The 18050-nt window shown below is 35.4% G+C and overlaps 1 protein-coding gene across 3 annotated transcripts in view; it reads right to left on the reverse strand.

The window, feature by feature from the left end:
- The window catches only part of Pgr (progesterone receptor), a 150118-nt gene that overhangs the window by 83239 nt on the left and 48829 nt on the right, over positions 1 to 18050 (reverse strand). For all 3 annotated transcript variants that reach the window (XM_071616643.1, XM_071616642.1, XM_027930626.2), the window contains exons 5-6: positions 2783 to 2927; positions 965 to 1095 (exon numbers count right to left, since the gene is read on the reverse strand). In XM_071616643.1, the coding sequence (XP_071472744.1) occupies positions 965 to 1095; positions 2783 to 2927 (276 nt within the window). The remainder of the gene's footprint in view (positions 1 to 964; positions 1096 to 2782; positions 2928 to 18050) is intronic.

Genomic DNA, 18050 nt, shown 5'->3' on the forward strand with positions numbered 1-18050 from the left:
CTTTTGTGAGCGGTTATAAAAGGAAGCATAGGTTGCGTTTATGTAATATTAATCAGAATACAATATTAAATTAGGTGAACATCTAAAAAATGACAAAATCATGGATTTTGCAGGGAAATGGATGGCATTAGAGCAGATTATGCTAAGTGAAGCTAGCCAATCCTTAAAAAACAAATGCCAAATGTCTTCCTTGATATAAAGAGAGCAACTAAGATCAGAACAGGGAAGAAGAGCATGAGGAAAAGATTAACATTAAACAGAGACGAGTGGGGGGAGAGAAAGGGAGAGAGAAGGGAAACTATGGAAATGGAAGGAGACCCTCATTGTTACACAAAATTACATATAAGAGTTTGTGAGGGGAAAGGGGAAAAAAAAAAAAAAAACAAGGGAGAGAATTAAACAACAGCAGATGGGGTAGAGAGGGAAGATGAGAGGGAAGGGGAGGGGGGATAGTAGGGGATAGGAAAGGTAGCAGAATACAACAGTCACTAATATGGTATTATGTAAAAATGTGGATGTGTAACCGATGTGATTCTGCAACTTGTATTTGGGGTAAAAAATGGGAGTTCATAACCCACTTGAATCAAATGTATGGAAGATGATATGTCATGAGCTGTGTAATGTTTTGAACAACCAATAAAAAAAATTAAAAAAAAAAGAATTCAACAAACATGCTAAAAATTAGATCCATAAAAAAAAAAATTAGGTGAACATAAAAAATCTAATCATATTTTATCTAAAATAAACAAATTGGTTAGCTCATTTTATATTATAATGGTAGGTAAGATATGACAAAAGATGAAGTAATTTTATTAATGTCTATGACAATATATTGAATATTGTTCCTTTACAGTTACAATCTAAGATTTATACCTCATATATATTATATGATATTGTTTGAGACCTTCCTAATGAATTTAAAGTTAAGAAACTAAATATCATTTATTAAGTTACTCGTACTCACTTGTATTAAGAAGAAGCAATACTTTCATACAGAGGAATTCTTCATGGCTAATTTGAAGCTTGACAAATTCCTGTGGGATCTGCCACATGGTAAGGCATAAAGAATAGAAGGACAACTCCTTCATCCGCTGCCTTGAACCACACATAACACATAAAAGAAAAAGCAATAGGTGAAAAAAAAAACAGTGTTTCTATCAGGGAATATGATTTTGACAATTATTTCTCATATTATTGATTATGACTAATATTTTTAATAAGCAGTAAATATTTGGAGGTTTCAACATCTTTAAGATTTTTTACAGTACAATACTAAATATTTGGTGTTATGATATTTTAAAATTAGAAAATCCTATTAGATGCACATAGACCAAAATTAATAGTTTCTTTTATAATAAAATTTTAAATACCTAAACCAAGAAAGGAAAGAAAAATTGTAGAATTTGAAAATGTGCAGGTAAAGAATGCTCAGAAATGCTTTATTTACTGTTGATTTTTTTCTATGAAAGCATATCTCTGTGTGTGTGTATGTGTGTGTGTGCACACATAATTTTGTGTGTAATTCACATGAGAATTGCCTTAGTTTGCAGAAAGTTACCACTCTGTGACCTTTTTTAGGGGAAATGTATGGTGACATAGAGGATAAAAGAGAATGTTAGCAAGCATATAATAATAATTCATAAGCTCAAACACCAATTCTGAAGGTTGAGGACATTTATTTTTTAACCCTGTGCTATTTTATAATGTTCACATCAATCAAATTATGCTAACAGAAAGAGTGAAAAAGATACTAGGTTTTGACTCAAAAGAGTTGAGATTAATCCTGATTCTTTAGCAGGGTGTGCGTGTGTGTGTGTGTGTGTGTGTTCATTATAGTTGTACATATTGATGAGATTTGCTGTTATGTGTTTGTAAGACATAAATCTACTAATATAATTTGGCCAATATCGCTCCCCAGCATTTCCTTCCTCCCTCTGTATCTCTCACATCTTGATCCCTTTTCTCTATTGATCTCCCCTTCATTTTTAGGAGATCTACCTCCAACTTGGTTTTTCTTTTTCCTCTCTCACTTCTGCATATGAGAAAAACATGACCCTTAACCTAAGCCTCGGTTTCTTGAACTATAAAATGAAGGATGCTAATTTCTTATAATCAAGGACTTGTAAGATAAAACAGAATGAAATATGAAAATTACCATAAACTATGAAAACTTACACAAGGTATAAGTTACTAATTTAAAATACTTGTAAGTCATCATTCACCATTAGAACATCATAAATATTGCGATGAAAAGATTTTTAATTTGGTCATATGTAGAAAATTAATTGATTATTTATGTATAATAAGGCAAATTAAATATTTATCTTTTCAGTTTTTAAAATAAATTACAAGCCCAGTTTTCCTGTAAGAAAAAAGATGTTTTTACTTTTTGAAGTTAAGTCAATACTTTAAAAAATATTTCTAATTTATTTCATTATCTTCATTATACTAAGGGATAAAATTTTAACTTTATAAAGTAAATACTTGATGTTGTCTTTAAAGCCTATTTCTTGGCATAATTTTGAAGAATTTAAAATTTTTTATTTGAGACAATAATAAATATTGAAAAAAAAGAAAAAAATATCAAATTACTGATACAAATGATATGATTTTTATTAAGACTGTATTATCAAGTTGTATCCTGAAGTAATTCTGAAAAATACTTAAGGAAATTCCATTATTTAAGATACTAAATGTATAGTCATTTACTGAAATATAATTTTGAAAATTATGTTGCAAACACACTTGTGATAATAACAAGACAACAATATTTACTACTTACTCATTTAGTATTAGATCAGGTGCAAAATATAACATCTGCCCACTGACATGTTTGTAGGATCTCCATCCTAGTCCAAACACCATTAAGCTCATCCAAGAGTACTGAATAAGAGTTATCTGATCATCAATATGTAAGGTTCTAAAACCTAAAAAACAATTTTAAAATGAAATGATCACTTATGTAAAAAATGTAGAAAATACATAGAAGTTTAAAAACAGATATAATTAGGATTTTAATCTTAATATAATTTTTCCTAAAATCAGGAACTCATCAATCACCCATCTCTCATTCTTGTAATACCCATTTATTGAGATCCATATGTGTGCCAGGCACCTTGTTAAAATGCTGGGGTTATAAAGATGAAGATCAATCTTCACCCTTAACAGAAGCTCACCACTCAACAGGAGAGACAAGCATAGGGGAGCAGTGATGAGAAAGCTAAGAGGGAGCATACCAGTCAATCAGAAGGCAGGCCAGGCAAAGCTTCCTGAAAGACCAAGAGCTGATGACTGAGTGATATTCAGTTTGTTGAGTAATCTCAATTGTGGGGAATTTAAACATAAATTGGTTTTACTTTATAAAACCAGTGCCTTCAATTGTGGTATATCTAAATTTCTAGCAATGCTTATATATCATAGATTCCAGAAGTTTGGGGTCAATTTTTTTTTAATTTTATACTTCTAAAATTTGTTCTTATTAGTTATACACGACAGTAGAATGTATTTTGACATATTATGCATATAAGGAGTATTATTTCCCATTCTTCTGGTTGTACATATTGTGGAATTACATTGGTCATATATTCCTAGATGCACATAGGAAAGTAATGTTTGGTTCATTTTACTATCTTTCCTATTTCCATTCAACCTCCCTTCATTAATTCCCCTTTGTCTAATCCAGAGTACTTCTATTTTCCCTACCCACTTCCACCTATTGTGATTTAGCATCCACCTGTCAGAAAAAAACATTTGGCCTTTTGTTCTTTGGGATTGGCTTATTTCACTTAGCATGAGAGTCTCCAGTTCCATCCATTTACCTGCAAATGCCATAATTTCATTTTTCTTTATAGCTGAATAGTATTACATTGTGTAAATGTACCACATTTTCTTTATCCATTCATCTATTGAAGTGTAACTAGGCTGATTCCATAATTTAACTATTATGAATTGAGCTGCTATAAATATTAATGTGGCAGTGACACTGTAGTTTGCTGATTTTAAGTCCTTTGGGTATATGCCAAGGAGTGTGATAACTGGGTCAAATGGTGGTGCCATTCTGACTTTTCTAGAGAATCTCCATACTGCCTTCCAGAGTGGTTGCACCAATCTGCAGTCCCACTAGCAATGTATGAGTGAAATTTTGTCTCTATATCCTCGTCAATATTTATTGTTACTTGTATTCTTGATATTTGCCATTCTGACTGGAATGACATGGAATCTCGGTGTAGTTTTAATTTGCATTTCCCTAAATGCTAGAGATGTTGAAAATTTTTTCATATATTTGTTGACTGATTGTATTTCTTTTTCTGTGAAGTGCCTGTTCAGTTCCTTTGCCCATTTATTGATTGGGTTATTTGTTTTGTGGTGTTAAGTTTTTTTAGTTCTTTGTATATCCTTGAGATTAATATTCTATTTGGGTGCAGGTGACAAAAAATTTTCTGATTCTATAGGTTCTCTCTTCACATTTTTTTAATCCTATCTTAATTTAAACATCTATGTGATTTAGAGTTGTGCATATGTGTGTATGCACAAATGCTCTGATCTTTCACCCTCTTTCAGGCCCTTGTCTGGTGTTGGTGGCAGAGAGAGAATGGCAGCAAAAGGCAAAATGTGTTTTGACTTAGTGGTTGTAGTTCTTCTTTTCATCTTTTCCCATTTCTTTGAAGAAGAGCATCTGTTCAGCACTGAAGAAAGCAAAAATGTCTCTGGAGATGTAGACTGGGGTCGAAGCTTGGAGGGTCTTGTATGTTAATCAGTAGCAATAGGAGAGACATGGCCTACATGTGTTTTAGGAAGATTCTTAGTAGCTATGAGGAAAGTGGATTCATGGAGCAAGTACTCGAATTAGGGAAAGCAGTTGTCAATCAGATGAAAGATGATGACAGTCTTATCTTAAATTGATATGAAGGAATTGAAAGAAGGAGATACATCAGAGAGATATTTAAAATGCAAAATCAAAGAGATTTGGCAACTAATTGTATGTAAGTGGGAAGAAGAACTCAAATACATGTATCAGCATCTTCACCTGAATTCTATAGTGGGGCAGCATTGCTGAGATAAAGGAGAAGAAACAGAATAGGGAGAAAATAGTAAATATGGATATGTTTGAGGAACCTCACAAATATCTAGATAGCAGTTGAGCATGTGTATTAGGATAGGGAGATATCTGGGCTAGAAATATAAATTTGGAGATTATTTGTATCTGATTGTAGTAGAAACAAGAAAGTGGATGAAATATTTTATTAAATTTTAGGAGGAAAATGTGTTTTGATATAAACATCAACCACTTTCTTTAAAGCTCTTTGACTAATGACTGTTTTACCTAAAAAATCCATTGAAATCCACTCAATTCATTGAAATTACTCAATTCAAAAGTATAATTAAAGCAAAACTTATTATTTGATACTAAGAGCAAAATAAATTAATGTCTTGACTACATTAGACATTTCAAGGAATTATCAGAGCTGAAGGCTACCTTCTCTCACACACTCAAGATGGTCCCGTCTCATGTGAACATCAGGAAGGGTGATGCTCTCTTGAGAACTCATTAACCTCACTGGGACTGCAAAGAACTCTAGAGCATGTTACAACTAGGGATATTACAGCAGCAGTTTTCCTCTTGGGGAATGGGCTCTTCATTGTCTAACTTCCTTCCTTTCTTCCTCTGTGCAGTACAGATCACCCTGGTTGCAGTTTGGTGAAAGCATGTGCCCCACCTTTCCACAAAGGAAGTTGGCTAAAAGCTCTGCTTCCCTGGGCTTATGGCTTGGGTCTGGCCTCTGGATAAGGTACTTTGAATCAGGATTAGTAAATCAGGGTTAGTAAAGTAAAGACAAAACATATTGTTATTAAATCTTGATAGCAGTAGTGCCTAGTGGAGGCACCAAGTGATAGAGGAATCCAAAGGGTGTGTTTGTCATGCTAATTTATGCCTCAGTTTCTACCATATTCCAAGTTTGTTCTCTAGTTTCTATTCAATGACTCCCTATTGATCTCCCAGTAATTTTCCCCCCCTTTTTTTAAATAGAGTTTTTGTTTGTTTGTTTTTATAAATAACTGTTTTGTTGTTGTTGGCTTCCAAGAATTCTGACTTATTCAGGTGCAGAAAGACTCCCTACGTAACCAGCCAATAAAAATTTGGCACGAGGTTTTCACAGTACTTTATTTTAATATGACTTAAACTCACCTTCAAGTACATATCTATATATAATGTGTCTTTTAGAAACAAAACTGAGCATCAACACAATAAATCTAGAACATAAAATCTTGTCAATTGAATATTTAACAGGATTTACAGAAATGGAACATTAATTCTCTGATTAAAATTTATAGTAATGAATTTGCCTAACTTGTGAAAAGGAAGACTTCCTAAAGGGAAGCAAGTATTAACCTGTCTATAGCTGGTTTTCTTACATTACAAATAGTTTTGGAGAAAAGAAGTCTTGGTTCTATCACTTGATAAATGCCACTTTGGGCAAGTTATTTGATATGACTGAATCTAAATTTTTCCATGGGTAAAATCACACTGATAGTTATAACTAATTCAATAAGTTGCTATAAGACTCAAATGGATAATTATGCATGTCATGGAGCACTATGGAGATATTTATTATTAGTCTATGAATGGCTCCTATAACAGAATTGCTTATTAGAATAATATTCCTATGAAGGCCACTAATCAGCCCAATAGGAAGTCTCTATTTTAAAACACAATGAAATAAAAATCATGTGTCAGGAGACATTTTTCAACAATTATACAACCTGTATAATACAGCTAAAGTATGTTATTAATGGCAGTAAAATTCAAAAGATAAAAATAAGTGATTGGGAATATACATTTTCCAGAAAACATATTTCACATTATTTTATATAAAAAATTATGTATTTCATGTATGTAAATATATAAAATGGCAGTCTTGTAGAGAGTTAGTTTAAACTAATTAGATGTATTAAAACATTAACACATTGTTCACTGTACTCTCCAAGAATATATTTATTTGGAAACATGGCAGCGGGTGGGGAGGCAGTGATCCCTCCACCTCCTCAGCCACAGGGACAGAGTGAGACCTCAGAACAATTGGACTCTGCCTGCCGAGAAACCCCCAGCAAAATTCGGCAGAAGTGAGACCTAGGCGGGGAGTTTGGACTACCTGAGGCAGCTGCTTGCTCATACACAGGTGACCCCTCGCGCGTGGAGGTGCTTGCAGACTGTCTGGCAGCCTGCAGACCCAGGCGATTCAGCAGTGCCAGAGACCGCGAGAGGCATAAAGACAGACGGAGGCATCTCGGCAGAGAAACCAAGAGCTGGACCCTTGAAAGAAACTATGAACCAAGCCTCCAGGAGACAGCAGACCAAGAACTGAAGCGAGACAGACCAGAGACAGACCAGACTCACCCCTCCCATCGGACATACCAGCAAGGGAATCCACCATTAGAGAGAGCCAATGTCACCAGAGTTCGGTGGTCGGGATCCCTTCCCAGTGAAATCAGCTTTAACAGGTGTGTGACTCTCACACCACCAGCCCCATACAGCTGGGAAATCTCAATAATCTATCACCAGATATACGAGGGCATGACTGTAGGAGCCCAGGGAAACAGAGGGGACACCTGACCTCCAACTTCCCCTACCACCAGGGGCGACAGCCGAGGTTCCCCCCACCCCCCAGCTCCTGGGGGCGTGGCTACCGAAAGGGACCAGGCAAAATAAGCTGAGGGCCCCCAGATCACCTGCTCCACAACCTTGGGGTCTGGGCGAATGGCTAACAGAGAGAGTGCTTAGTCATTCCCAGGGTGCTGCAAGTGTAACTAGATCTGTGGAGAACCCCACCAGTGAGTGGGGCCTGGCTGGCAGGAGAAGGGGGGAAGGGGCTGGAGACCAGAAATGGCCCTGGGTGGCCAGGATTGGAGAGCCGCCCAGTAGGGGAAGAGGAGCCACCGCACAGGGATTGTTCCCTGCATATGGAGGGCAGAAGCTCGGCTCTGAGGGCACAGCTCCACCTACTGGAAGAGAAGAAACCAGAACTCTAAGACAGCATTTATCTTTTTTTTTTTTTTATTGTCTCTTCTCAATTTTTGTTTTTCTTACCATTTTCTTGTATTCTACCTATTTTGTTCTCCCTCTTTCTCTTTAAGGACTTCTTCCTTCCCCTTCCCCTACTGTACATCACAAGCATTACAACTTTCATTATGTGTAATTTTCTAATTGCAAATAGGTGAATGTTTTGAGGCTGAATATAGGGCTCCTAAGTCCCTAGCCACCACCTAATATCCTGGTCCATTCGCCTGTTAATATCCCCCTTCGGTAGAGCAATCTTCCAAACTAACTAAGACATACCAACCTCCATACCATCTCAGCACCCGACCTAAACATAAAGTCTTAAGACCAAACCGCGGATCGCTATACGCCTTCAGAATCCTTATGCCTTTTATGAAACAAATGAATTTGCTTTAAATTACAATAAAGCCCAACATCTCCAGACATAGTCTCCGATCACAAAAGAAAGATCCTGAAGAGATAAAAAAACCAAAACAAATTTATAGGAGAAAACAGCAGTCAAATAGAGTTGGAAAGTAACGTGAGCACCATGAAAAACCAAGGGAAAAAAGGATTACAAACAATGCAGGATAGCTTAAATTTACAGGAGAACCTAGAGGCATCAGAAAAATGGTCAGATAAAGAACTCAAGGCATACCTGACTCAGATGGAATGGAATCTTAAAGAAGTCATTACACAGCAAATCCAAACAATGAAAGAATACTTTGAAAACGAATTACATAAACAGATTCAAGAAGCAAAAAATCAACTCTACCAGGAGATAGAGTTTAAAAAAAATCAAACAGTAGTCCTAGAAATGCAGGAAACCATAAACCAAATCAAAAACTCTATGAGAGTATTATAAGTAGACTAGATCAAGTAGAAGTCAGAACATCAGATAATGAAGACAAAGTATATCAACTGGAAAAGAGTCTAGTCAACACAGAAAGGCTGGTAAGAAACCACAAGCAAAACATCCAAGAGATATGGGATATCATAAAAAAAAAAACAAAAAAAGAGTCATTGGGATAGAGGAAGGTATAGAGGTTCAAACCAAAGGAATGAGCAATCTGTTGAATGAAATAATTTTAGAAAACTTTCCAGATATGAAAAATAAAATGGATTGCCAAATCATGGAAGCCAACAGGACTCCAAACATACAAAACTGTAATAGACCAACTCCAAGACACATTATTATGAAGTTATCCAACATACAGAACAAGGAGAGAATATTAAAAGCTACAAGAGAAAGGAGGCAGATTACATTCAGGGGTAAACCAATTAGGTTAACGGCTGATTTTTCATCACAAATGCTGAAAGCGAGAAGATCCTGGAACAACATATTTCAAACGCTGAAAAATAATGGATTCCAACCAAGAATATTGTATCCAGCAAAACTAAGCTTCAGGTTTGACAATGAAATTAAAATCTTTCATGATAAACAAAAGTTAAAAAAATTCGCAGCCAGAAAACCAGCACTGCAAAGCATTTTGGGCAAAACACTTCAAGAAGAGGAAATGAAAAACAACTTCCAAAACAACAGTACGAAGCAACTCAGTAAAGGGGGAGAAAAATAATCAAAGAGGAAAAACAAGCCAAATTTAAAACAAATGAATAAATAAACATGTCTGGAAGTACAAACCATATATCAATAGTAACCCTAAATGTTAATGGCTTAAACTCACCAATTAAGCGACATAGACTAGTAACCTGGATTAAAAAAAAAACAGATCCAACAATATGCTGCCTTCAGGAGACTCATCTGATAGGAAAAGACATACACAGGCTGAAGGTGAAAGGCTGGGAAAAATCATACCACTCACGTGGTCCTCGGAAGCAAGCAGGAGTGGCCATACTCTCATCAAATAAAATTAACTTCAAACCTAAATTAATCAAAAGGGATAAAGAAGGACACTATATACTGTTAAAGGGAACCATTCACCAACAAGACATAACAATTATCAATATTTATGCACCAAACAACGGCGCAGCTATGTTCTTAAAACAAACTCTCCTCAAGTTCAAGAGACAAATAGACCACAACACAATAATTATGGGGGACTTCAACACACCTCTCTCACCACTGAACAGATCTTCCAAACAAAAGTTGAATAAAGAAACCATAGAACTCAATAACACAATCAATAACCTAGACTTAACCGACATATATAGAATATATCAACCATCATCAAGCAAATATACTTTTTTCTCAGCAGCACATGGATCCTTCTCAAAAATAGACCAGATATTATGCCATAGGGCAACTCTTAGTAAATATAAAGGTTTGGAGATAATACCATGCACCCTATCCGACCATAATGGAATGAAGATGGAAATCAATGATAAAAGAAGGAAGGAAAAATCCTGCATCACTTGTAGAACTAACAATGTTACTGAATGATCAATGGGTTACAGAAGACATAAAGGAGGAAATCAAAAAATTTTTAGAGATAGATGAAAACACAGACACAACATATCGGATTCTATGGGACACAAGGAAAGCAGTTTTAAGAGGAAAATTTATTGCTTGGAGTTCATTCCTCAAAAAAAGAAAAAAACAACAAATGAATGATCTCACACTTCATCTCAAAACCCTAGAAAAAGAAGAGCAAAACAACAGCAAATGTAGTAGAAGAAATAATTAAAATCAGAGCTGAAATCAATGAAATTGAAACAAAAGAAACAATTGAAAAAATGATAAAACTAAAAGTTGGTTCGTTGAAAAAATAAATAAGATCCGACAGACCCTTAGCCAAGCTAACGAAGAAAAGAAGAGAGAGAACTCAAATTACCAGCATACGGGATGAAAAAGGCAATATCACAACAGACACCACAGAAATACAGAAGATAATCAGAAATTATTTTGAAACCTTATATTCCAATAAAATAGAAGATAGTGAGGACATCGATAAATTTCTTAAGTCATATGATTTACCCGGATTGAGTCAAGAGGATACACGCAACTTAAACAGACGAATATCAAAGGAAGAAATAAAAGAAGCCATCAAAAGACTAGCAACAAAGAAAAGCCCAGGACCGGATGGGTATACAGCAGAGTTTTACAAAACCTTTAAAGAAGAACTAATACCAATACTTTTCAAGCTATTTCAGGAAATAGAAAAAGAGGGAGCTCTTCCGAATTCATTCTACGAGGCCAACATCACCCTGATTCCGAAACCAGACAAAGACACTTCAAAGAAAGAAAACTACAGACCAATATCTCTAATGAACATAGATGCAAAAATCCTTAATAAAATTCTGGCAAATCGGATACAAAAACATATCAAAAAGATTGTGCACCATGATCAAGTAGGATTCATACCTGGGATGTAAGGCTGGTTCAACATACAGAAATCAATAAATGTTATTCACCATATCAATAGACTTAAAGATAAGAACCATATGATCATCTCCACAGATGCAGAGAAAGCATTTGACAAAGTAGAGCATCCCTTTATGTTCAAAACACTAGAAAAATTAGGGATAACAGGAACTTATCTCAACATTGTAAAATCTATCTATGCTAAGCCTCAAGCTAGCATCATTATAAATGGAGAAAAAATGAAGGCATTCCCTCTAAAATCTGGAACAAGACAGGGATGCCCTCCCTCACCACTTCTATTCAACATAGTTCTTGAAACACTGTCCGGAGCAATTAGACAGATGAAAGAAATTAAAGGCATAAAGATAAGAAAAGAGGAACTTAAATTAGCACTGTAGCGGAAAGCCATATGCAACACTGTAACTGGAAAGCCTAGGTCTCACTTCTGCCATATGCAACAAAATGAAATTGAATCCCTGTCTCTCACCATGCACAAAAGTTAACTCAAAATGGATTTAGGAGATAGGAATCCAACCAGAAACTCTGCGTCTAATAGAATAAAAAGTTGGCTCTAATCTCCACCTCGTGGGGGCAGGCTCCAAATTCCTTAATAGGACACCTGTAGCTCAAGAGTTAAAATCAAGAATCAACAAATGGGACATACTCAAACTAAAGAGTTTTTTTCTCAGCAAGAGAAACAATAAGAGAGGTAAATAGGGAGCCTACACCCTGGGAACAAATTTTTACCCCTCACACCTCAGATAGAGCCCTAATCTCCAGAGTATACAAAGAACTCAAAAAATTAAACAATAAGAAAACAAACAACCCAATCAACAAATGGGCCAAGGATTTGAACAGACACTTCTCCGAGGAGGATATACAATCAATCAGCAAATACATGAAAAAATGCTCACCATCTCTAGCAATCAGAGAAATGCAAATTAAAACCACTCTAAGATACCCTCTCACCCCAGTAAGAAAAGCAGCAATTATGAAGTCAAACAACAACAAGTGCTGGCGAGGATGTGGGGAAAAGGGTACACTGGTGCATTGCTGATGGGACTGTAAACTGGTGTGACCAATTTGGAAATCAGTATGGAGATTCCTCGGAAAGCTGGGAATGGAACCATCATTCAACCCAGCTATTCCCCTTCTCAGACTATTCCCAAAAGACCTACAAAGAGCATACTACAAGGATACAATGTCATCAATGTTCTTAGTAGCACAATTCACAATAGCTAGACTGTGGAACCAACCTAGATGCCCTTCAACAGATGAATGGATTAAAAAAATGTGGTATATATACACAATGGAATATTACTCAGCAATAAAAAACAACAAAATCATGGCATTTGCAGGGAAATGGATGGCATTAGAGTAGATTATGCTAAGTGAAGTCAGCCAATCCCTTAAAAACAAATGCCGAATGTCTTCTTTGATATAAGGCGGGGCAACTCAAAACAGAGCAGAAAGAAGAGCAGGAGAAGAAGATTACCATCAAACAGGGATGAGAGGTGGGAGGGAATGGGAGAGAGAGGGGGAATTGCATGGAAGAGGGAAAGGACCCGCATTGTTATAGAAAAATGCATATAAGATGATGTGAGGCGAAGGAGAGGAAAAAAAAATAAGAGAGAGTGAGAGAAATGAGTTTTGGTAGAGGGAGGGGAGGGGAGATGAGGGTAGGGGAGGGGAGGGGGGATGGGGAGGGGAGATGAGGGTAGGGGAGGGGAGGGGGGATAGGAAGGGGATAGGAAGGGCAGCAGAATACAACAGACACTTGTTTGGCAGTATGTATAAACATGGCTGTATAATCAACATGATTCTGCAATCTGTACATGGGGGAATAATAAGAATTCATACCCCATTTGAAACAAATGTATGATATATGATATGTCAAGATCAATGTAATGTTTTGAGCAACAAATAAATTTCTGATGTTTAAAAAAAGAATATATTTATTTGTCTCTATACTTTTCTTGTTCACTTTTATAACTTTCTAAAGAAAGTGCTTTGTAATAAATGTCTGGCATAACTATGCTGTATTTTTTCACTTTAGGTCTTTGTTTTATGCTAACCTCTGAGTGGTTTTAACATCTTTACCAAATTAATAGGTAATTCATTTATTCTTTTATTAAAAACAGAAATTCTGTTTATATTTACATGATTATATTCACTTCTCCTCACTCTTCATCTTTTTGTATTTGCACTTTGGGATTATTAATGTCTTGAAATGAAGAGACACTTTTATTATATTTAAAAAGTGTAATTTTGTTGAAATACCTTAAAACTTACCCAGTTCCCAATATCTATAACAAAAAGCACATTTCCATCTAATAGAATGGAACTCAGATAACCTATATTTTCTCCACCTTCAGAGGGCTTCTCTGTGATAAATGCACAAGGTTAAACCAACTGGAACATGCTTAGTACAGAAGTGCAGTGTTTTTTCCTCCATTAACTATAATATAATTCCATCACCTTATACTGAAATAAAGACGGGAATGCTGAGAAAAAATTCCTAGTGGTGATATTGATCTGGAAAACAGTATATTTGAGCTGATATCAAAATGGAAAGTCTTCACACAGAGATGTGATGAATGATTGTTAATTGTGTTTAACAAGTGGTATAAAAATACCTTTTCCCTTCAAGTGACTTACCTGATAATTCCTGAAAAATACAATTATTAATGCTTAAAACAAATTAAAAGACATATATAGTAAAGAGATGCTTGTATGATCTGCTAGGTTCTCTGAGATAATTTCTGGTAAATTACCTATAGGTTATGTTTCTGTACCTTCTCTACCTGAGCACCTCTAGACACAAGGTACAAATTTTCATACACAATTATGAACTTTGAGGAGCATAGAGTAGCTTCACTATAATGCATGTAATCACCACGTTTGATGACTTATGAACATGATTTGATATTTTAATGATCTAAGGCAGAATAGTTCTTTTTGTATCAATTCCATACTTTAAATTTCTATAAGTCATTTTTAAACACTTAGTTGAAGTGAAGCATTATGCTCACAACTAAGCATAAAGATTACAAAGATTCCTTTTCTGCCTTTAACACTTACATTCTGGTGGGACAGACAGGAAATCAGAACACAATTTTAACTCAGAGTGATATGTTATGGTTGAAAAATGCAAGGTGGACATGGGAGAGTCAGTGGGATCTTCCCAAGGAAGTGCTGGATAATGTGATTCTTGATAGCTTGTTAGGGGCCAGCCAGGGGAAGACGCAAGAGAACAGACAGGCCTCCAAGAAGGGAAAACTGAGCAAAAGGCAGGAAACTGAGAAAAGGGCGTTTCGAAAACTGGATTTAGAGTTGTTTGAAGAAAGGAATGGTAAGAGATATTGTTGCAAAAATCAGGAGCAAGACCCCAGAGGGCCTTGGGTGTTAAGGCTAACGAGTTTGGACTTTACTTTGAAAAGAAAAGAAAAAAACATAATTGATTATAATTGCTTAAGAAAGATGATTCTTAAGGTACAATAGAGAATTGTTCGAGGGCCAAAAATCAAGGATGACAACCAAACTAAGTCTGGGCAGGAGCAATGGAAATAGGATGAATAATGAGTCATGTATTTATAAGTACAGCTGAGAGACTTTGACGAGTACCCTGGACAAGGGTTGAAGAAGAAGGTAAGTTAAAAATGCTACTAAAGATTCTGGCTGAATTGTCATGTCAAGTTAAACAAAGAGGATTTAGGTTTATGGAGTAGAAGGTCATGCTGACTTGGAAATTCGTCTGGGTGGGAGATGTAGAGTAAGCACTTGAAATATTTGGTCCAGTAGCTTAGTAGGGGGTGTGGGCTGATGTGTATATTAATAGTAGAGCACTAGAGTGGAAAACCAGTAAAGGCAGGACTAAGAATGAGCTCACCCAGGCCATGCAGACTAAGAAACTACTGGAACAAAAAACAGAACTCTGACATGCCGAATATATGGTGTGGGTGGAAGAGCATGTACATAAGGAGTCAAACAATGTGTAATTGGAACAAAACATATCTACCTGAAAAGAAAATGATAAATGCAAAGACAGAGTTTCAGCACTAAATGATTACATTGCCAATAAACCCTCTGACACATGAGGCATGTTAAGAGTTGAAAATATTCATTTATTTTACAAGTGAAAATTTTTGTCAACATTGAAAATAGTAATTTCAGTAGAATGGGGTTTTTGAAAAATCGTTTATGAAGGCCTTCATAAAAGCCCTTCATCATCTAACTTTTCTCCTAGTAAGTCACTTTCATTTCTCTCATCACATTTTTAAAAGGCAATAATTCAATTTGCTCATTTGATTTAGGAAGAAAGGAAAAAAATCCTTCCTTTGTCACAGATACAATGACTACCAATGACTCAAGAGATGTTTTGGCATGTGTCAAATCAGAAAGCAAGACAAAGTACTGTTTCAGTCTTCTGATAATAAAACTTTAAATATTCTGGCTAATTGAAACCAAGAAAAAAGAGAGGTGTCAAAAATGCAATATTTAAAATGTGAAAACATTGACCTGAATAGATATTTCACCAAATGGAAGTTATCAAGGAAAAATTTATAAAAAGGAAAAGTTTTCCCCAGCCTTCTCTGTTGACATACAAAATGAAGACTATTCAAAGTGAAACTGGGTAATAAATATTTACCAATTTAATTTCCAAAATCTACCCTGACTTTTAACACCGTCCTTGATCAGCCTACAACACATACCTCTAAGTTTACTTTCCACTACTCACTTCAATATCAATTTATTATTAGTGGTTTCTTGATACTTGTGTGATGAAACCCCCAGAAGGTCCATATTAATTGTGGTAATGTTTTAACATTTGCATACACAAATGTGTTTTCTCAATTAGCAGCTACTAAAAACTTAAATTAAGATCCTATGCATGGCACAGCTTTAAAGAAGAATGAAATTATGGCATTTGCCAGTAAATGGATGGAGTTGGAGATTATCATGCTAAGCAAAATAAGCTAATCCTAAAAAACTTAAGGCCTATTTTCTCTAATATGCAGATGCTAATTCACAACAGGGAGGGGGGACTAGAGAAGAATAGAGTTACCTTAGATTAGGTAGAGGGAAGTGAGGGGAGTAGAGGGGATGTGACGATTGGAAGGATAGTAGAACAAAACAGACATTATCGTTTATATATATATATATATATATATATATATATATATATATATATATATAACTACATGACCAGTGTGATTCTACAATGTGTACACTTAGAAAAATGGAAAATTATATCCCATCTGTGTATGATATATCAAAGTGCATAAATGCATTCTACTGTCATGTATAACTAATTAAAACAAATAAAAAAATTAAAAATAAAAAAAAAATCAAGTGCTGGTAATATATTTCAGTTGATGGAGTACTTGCCTTGCATGCACAAATCCCTGGGTTCAATCCCCAGCACCACCAAAAAAAAAAAAAAATATATATATATATATATATATATATATATATATGTGTGTGTGTGTGTGTGTGTGTGTGTGTGTGTGTGTGTATAAAAGCTCCTATGAATGAATGAATGAATGATAATATTTTAATGTTATTAAAAGGGAACCTTGCATTTGAAAAGATTGGAAGCCACTGTGTTATTCTGGTTTCATTCATTATTCACCAAGTATGTCTCATGCTTTCTTTTTTTTTATGCCGTCAACCACACTTCTCTTTCTATCTGGAAAGTTTCTTTCTTTCTTTCTTTTTTGGTACTGGGGATTGAACTCAGGGGCACTTAACCACTAAGCTACATCCCCAGCCCTTTTCTGTATTTTATTTAGACAGGTCTCACTGAATTTCTTAGGGCCTTGCTAAGTTGCTGAGGCTACTTTTGAACTTGCAATCCTCCTGCATCAGCCTCCTGAGTTGCTAGGATTACAGGTGTGTGAAACCATGCCCAGCTATCTATTCATTTTTAAAATTTTTTTAATTGGTGCATTACAATTACTCTTAATACTGGTGATGGCTTCCTCTTCTAATCAAGATAAACTGAACTATGGTTTCTCATTTCTCTAGTGCCTGTCAAAGTGCTTTCTGTCCCTACTTTCTTTATATCTGTATTTTATGTCATCTGTACATACACTGTCTAATGTCTTCTTTCTCTCATTGGATAGAAAATTTCCTAGTAGCAGAAATATCTCATATTCATTTTTAAAAATAACTATTTATTTATTCTTTTATGTGGTGCTGAGGATTGAGCTCAGTGCCTCACACATGCAAGGCAAGCGCTCTACCACTGAGCCACAACCCCAGCCCTCTCATATTCATTTTTAAAATTTTACAGATAATGTGTTCTTTCAAACTGTAAATTAGAAGAGACTAATCACCAAAACTGCAGGTAATGTAAAATCATTCATATACAAGTTCTAAATGTCAGAAGCAATATATTCTAAGAGATGGTTTGTAAATATGCTGTTAGGAGGCTAGAGCATCTTCCAAGTCTCCATTGAATAGAAAAAGTATACCTCTGAAATACTAGTGGAGAGAAGTAAGATAAGCTATGGTTATTGTAACCTTGCTTAAGATCAACAGGTCAAATATAGACAATAGAATATAGACAAAGAAGCAATGAGGAAGCTTTGATTAGGCAATAAGAATCCTCTGGGCACCTGCAGATTTATACCTAGGGGCACTCATGAGTGCAATGATCTTTGTTCTGAAGATCATTCTGCATCTGATCTT

This window comes from Marmota flaviventris, chromosome 9 (assembly GCF_047511675.1).
Source record: "Marmota flaviventris isolate mMarFla1 chromosome 9, mMarFla1.hap1, whole genome shotgun sequence".
Taxonomy (NCBI): Eukaryota; Metazoa; Chordata; class Mammalia; order Rodentia; family Sciuridae; genus Marmota; species Marmota flaviventris.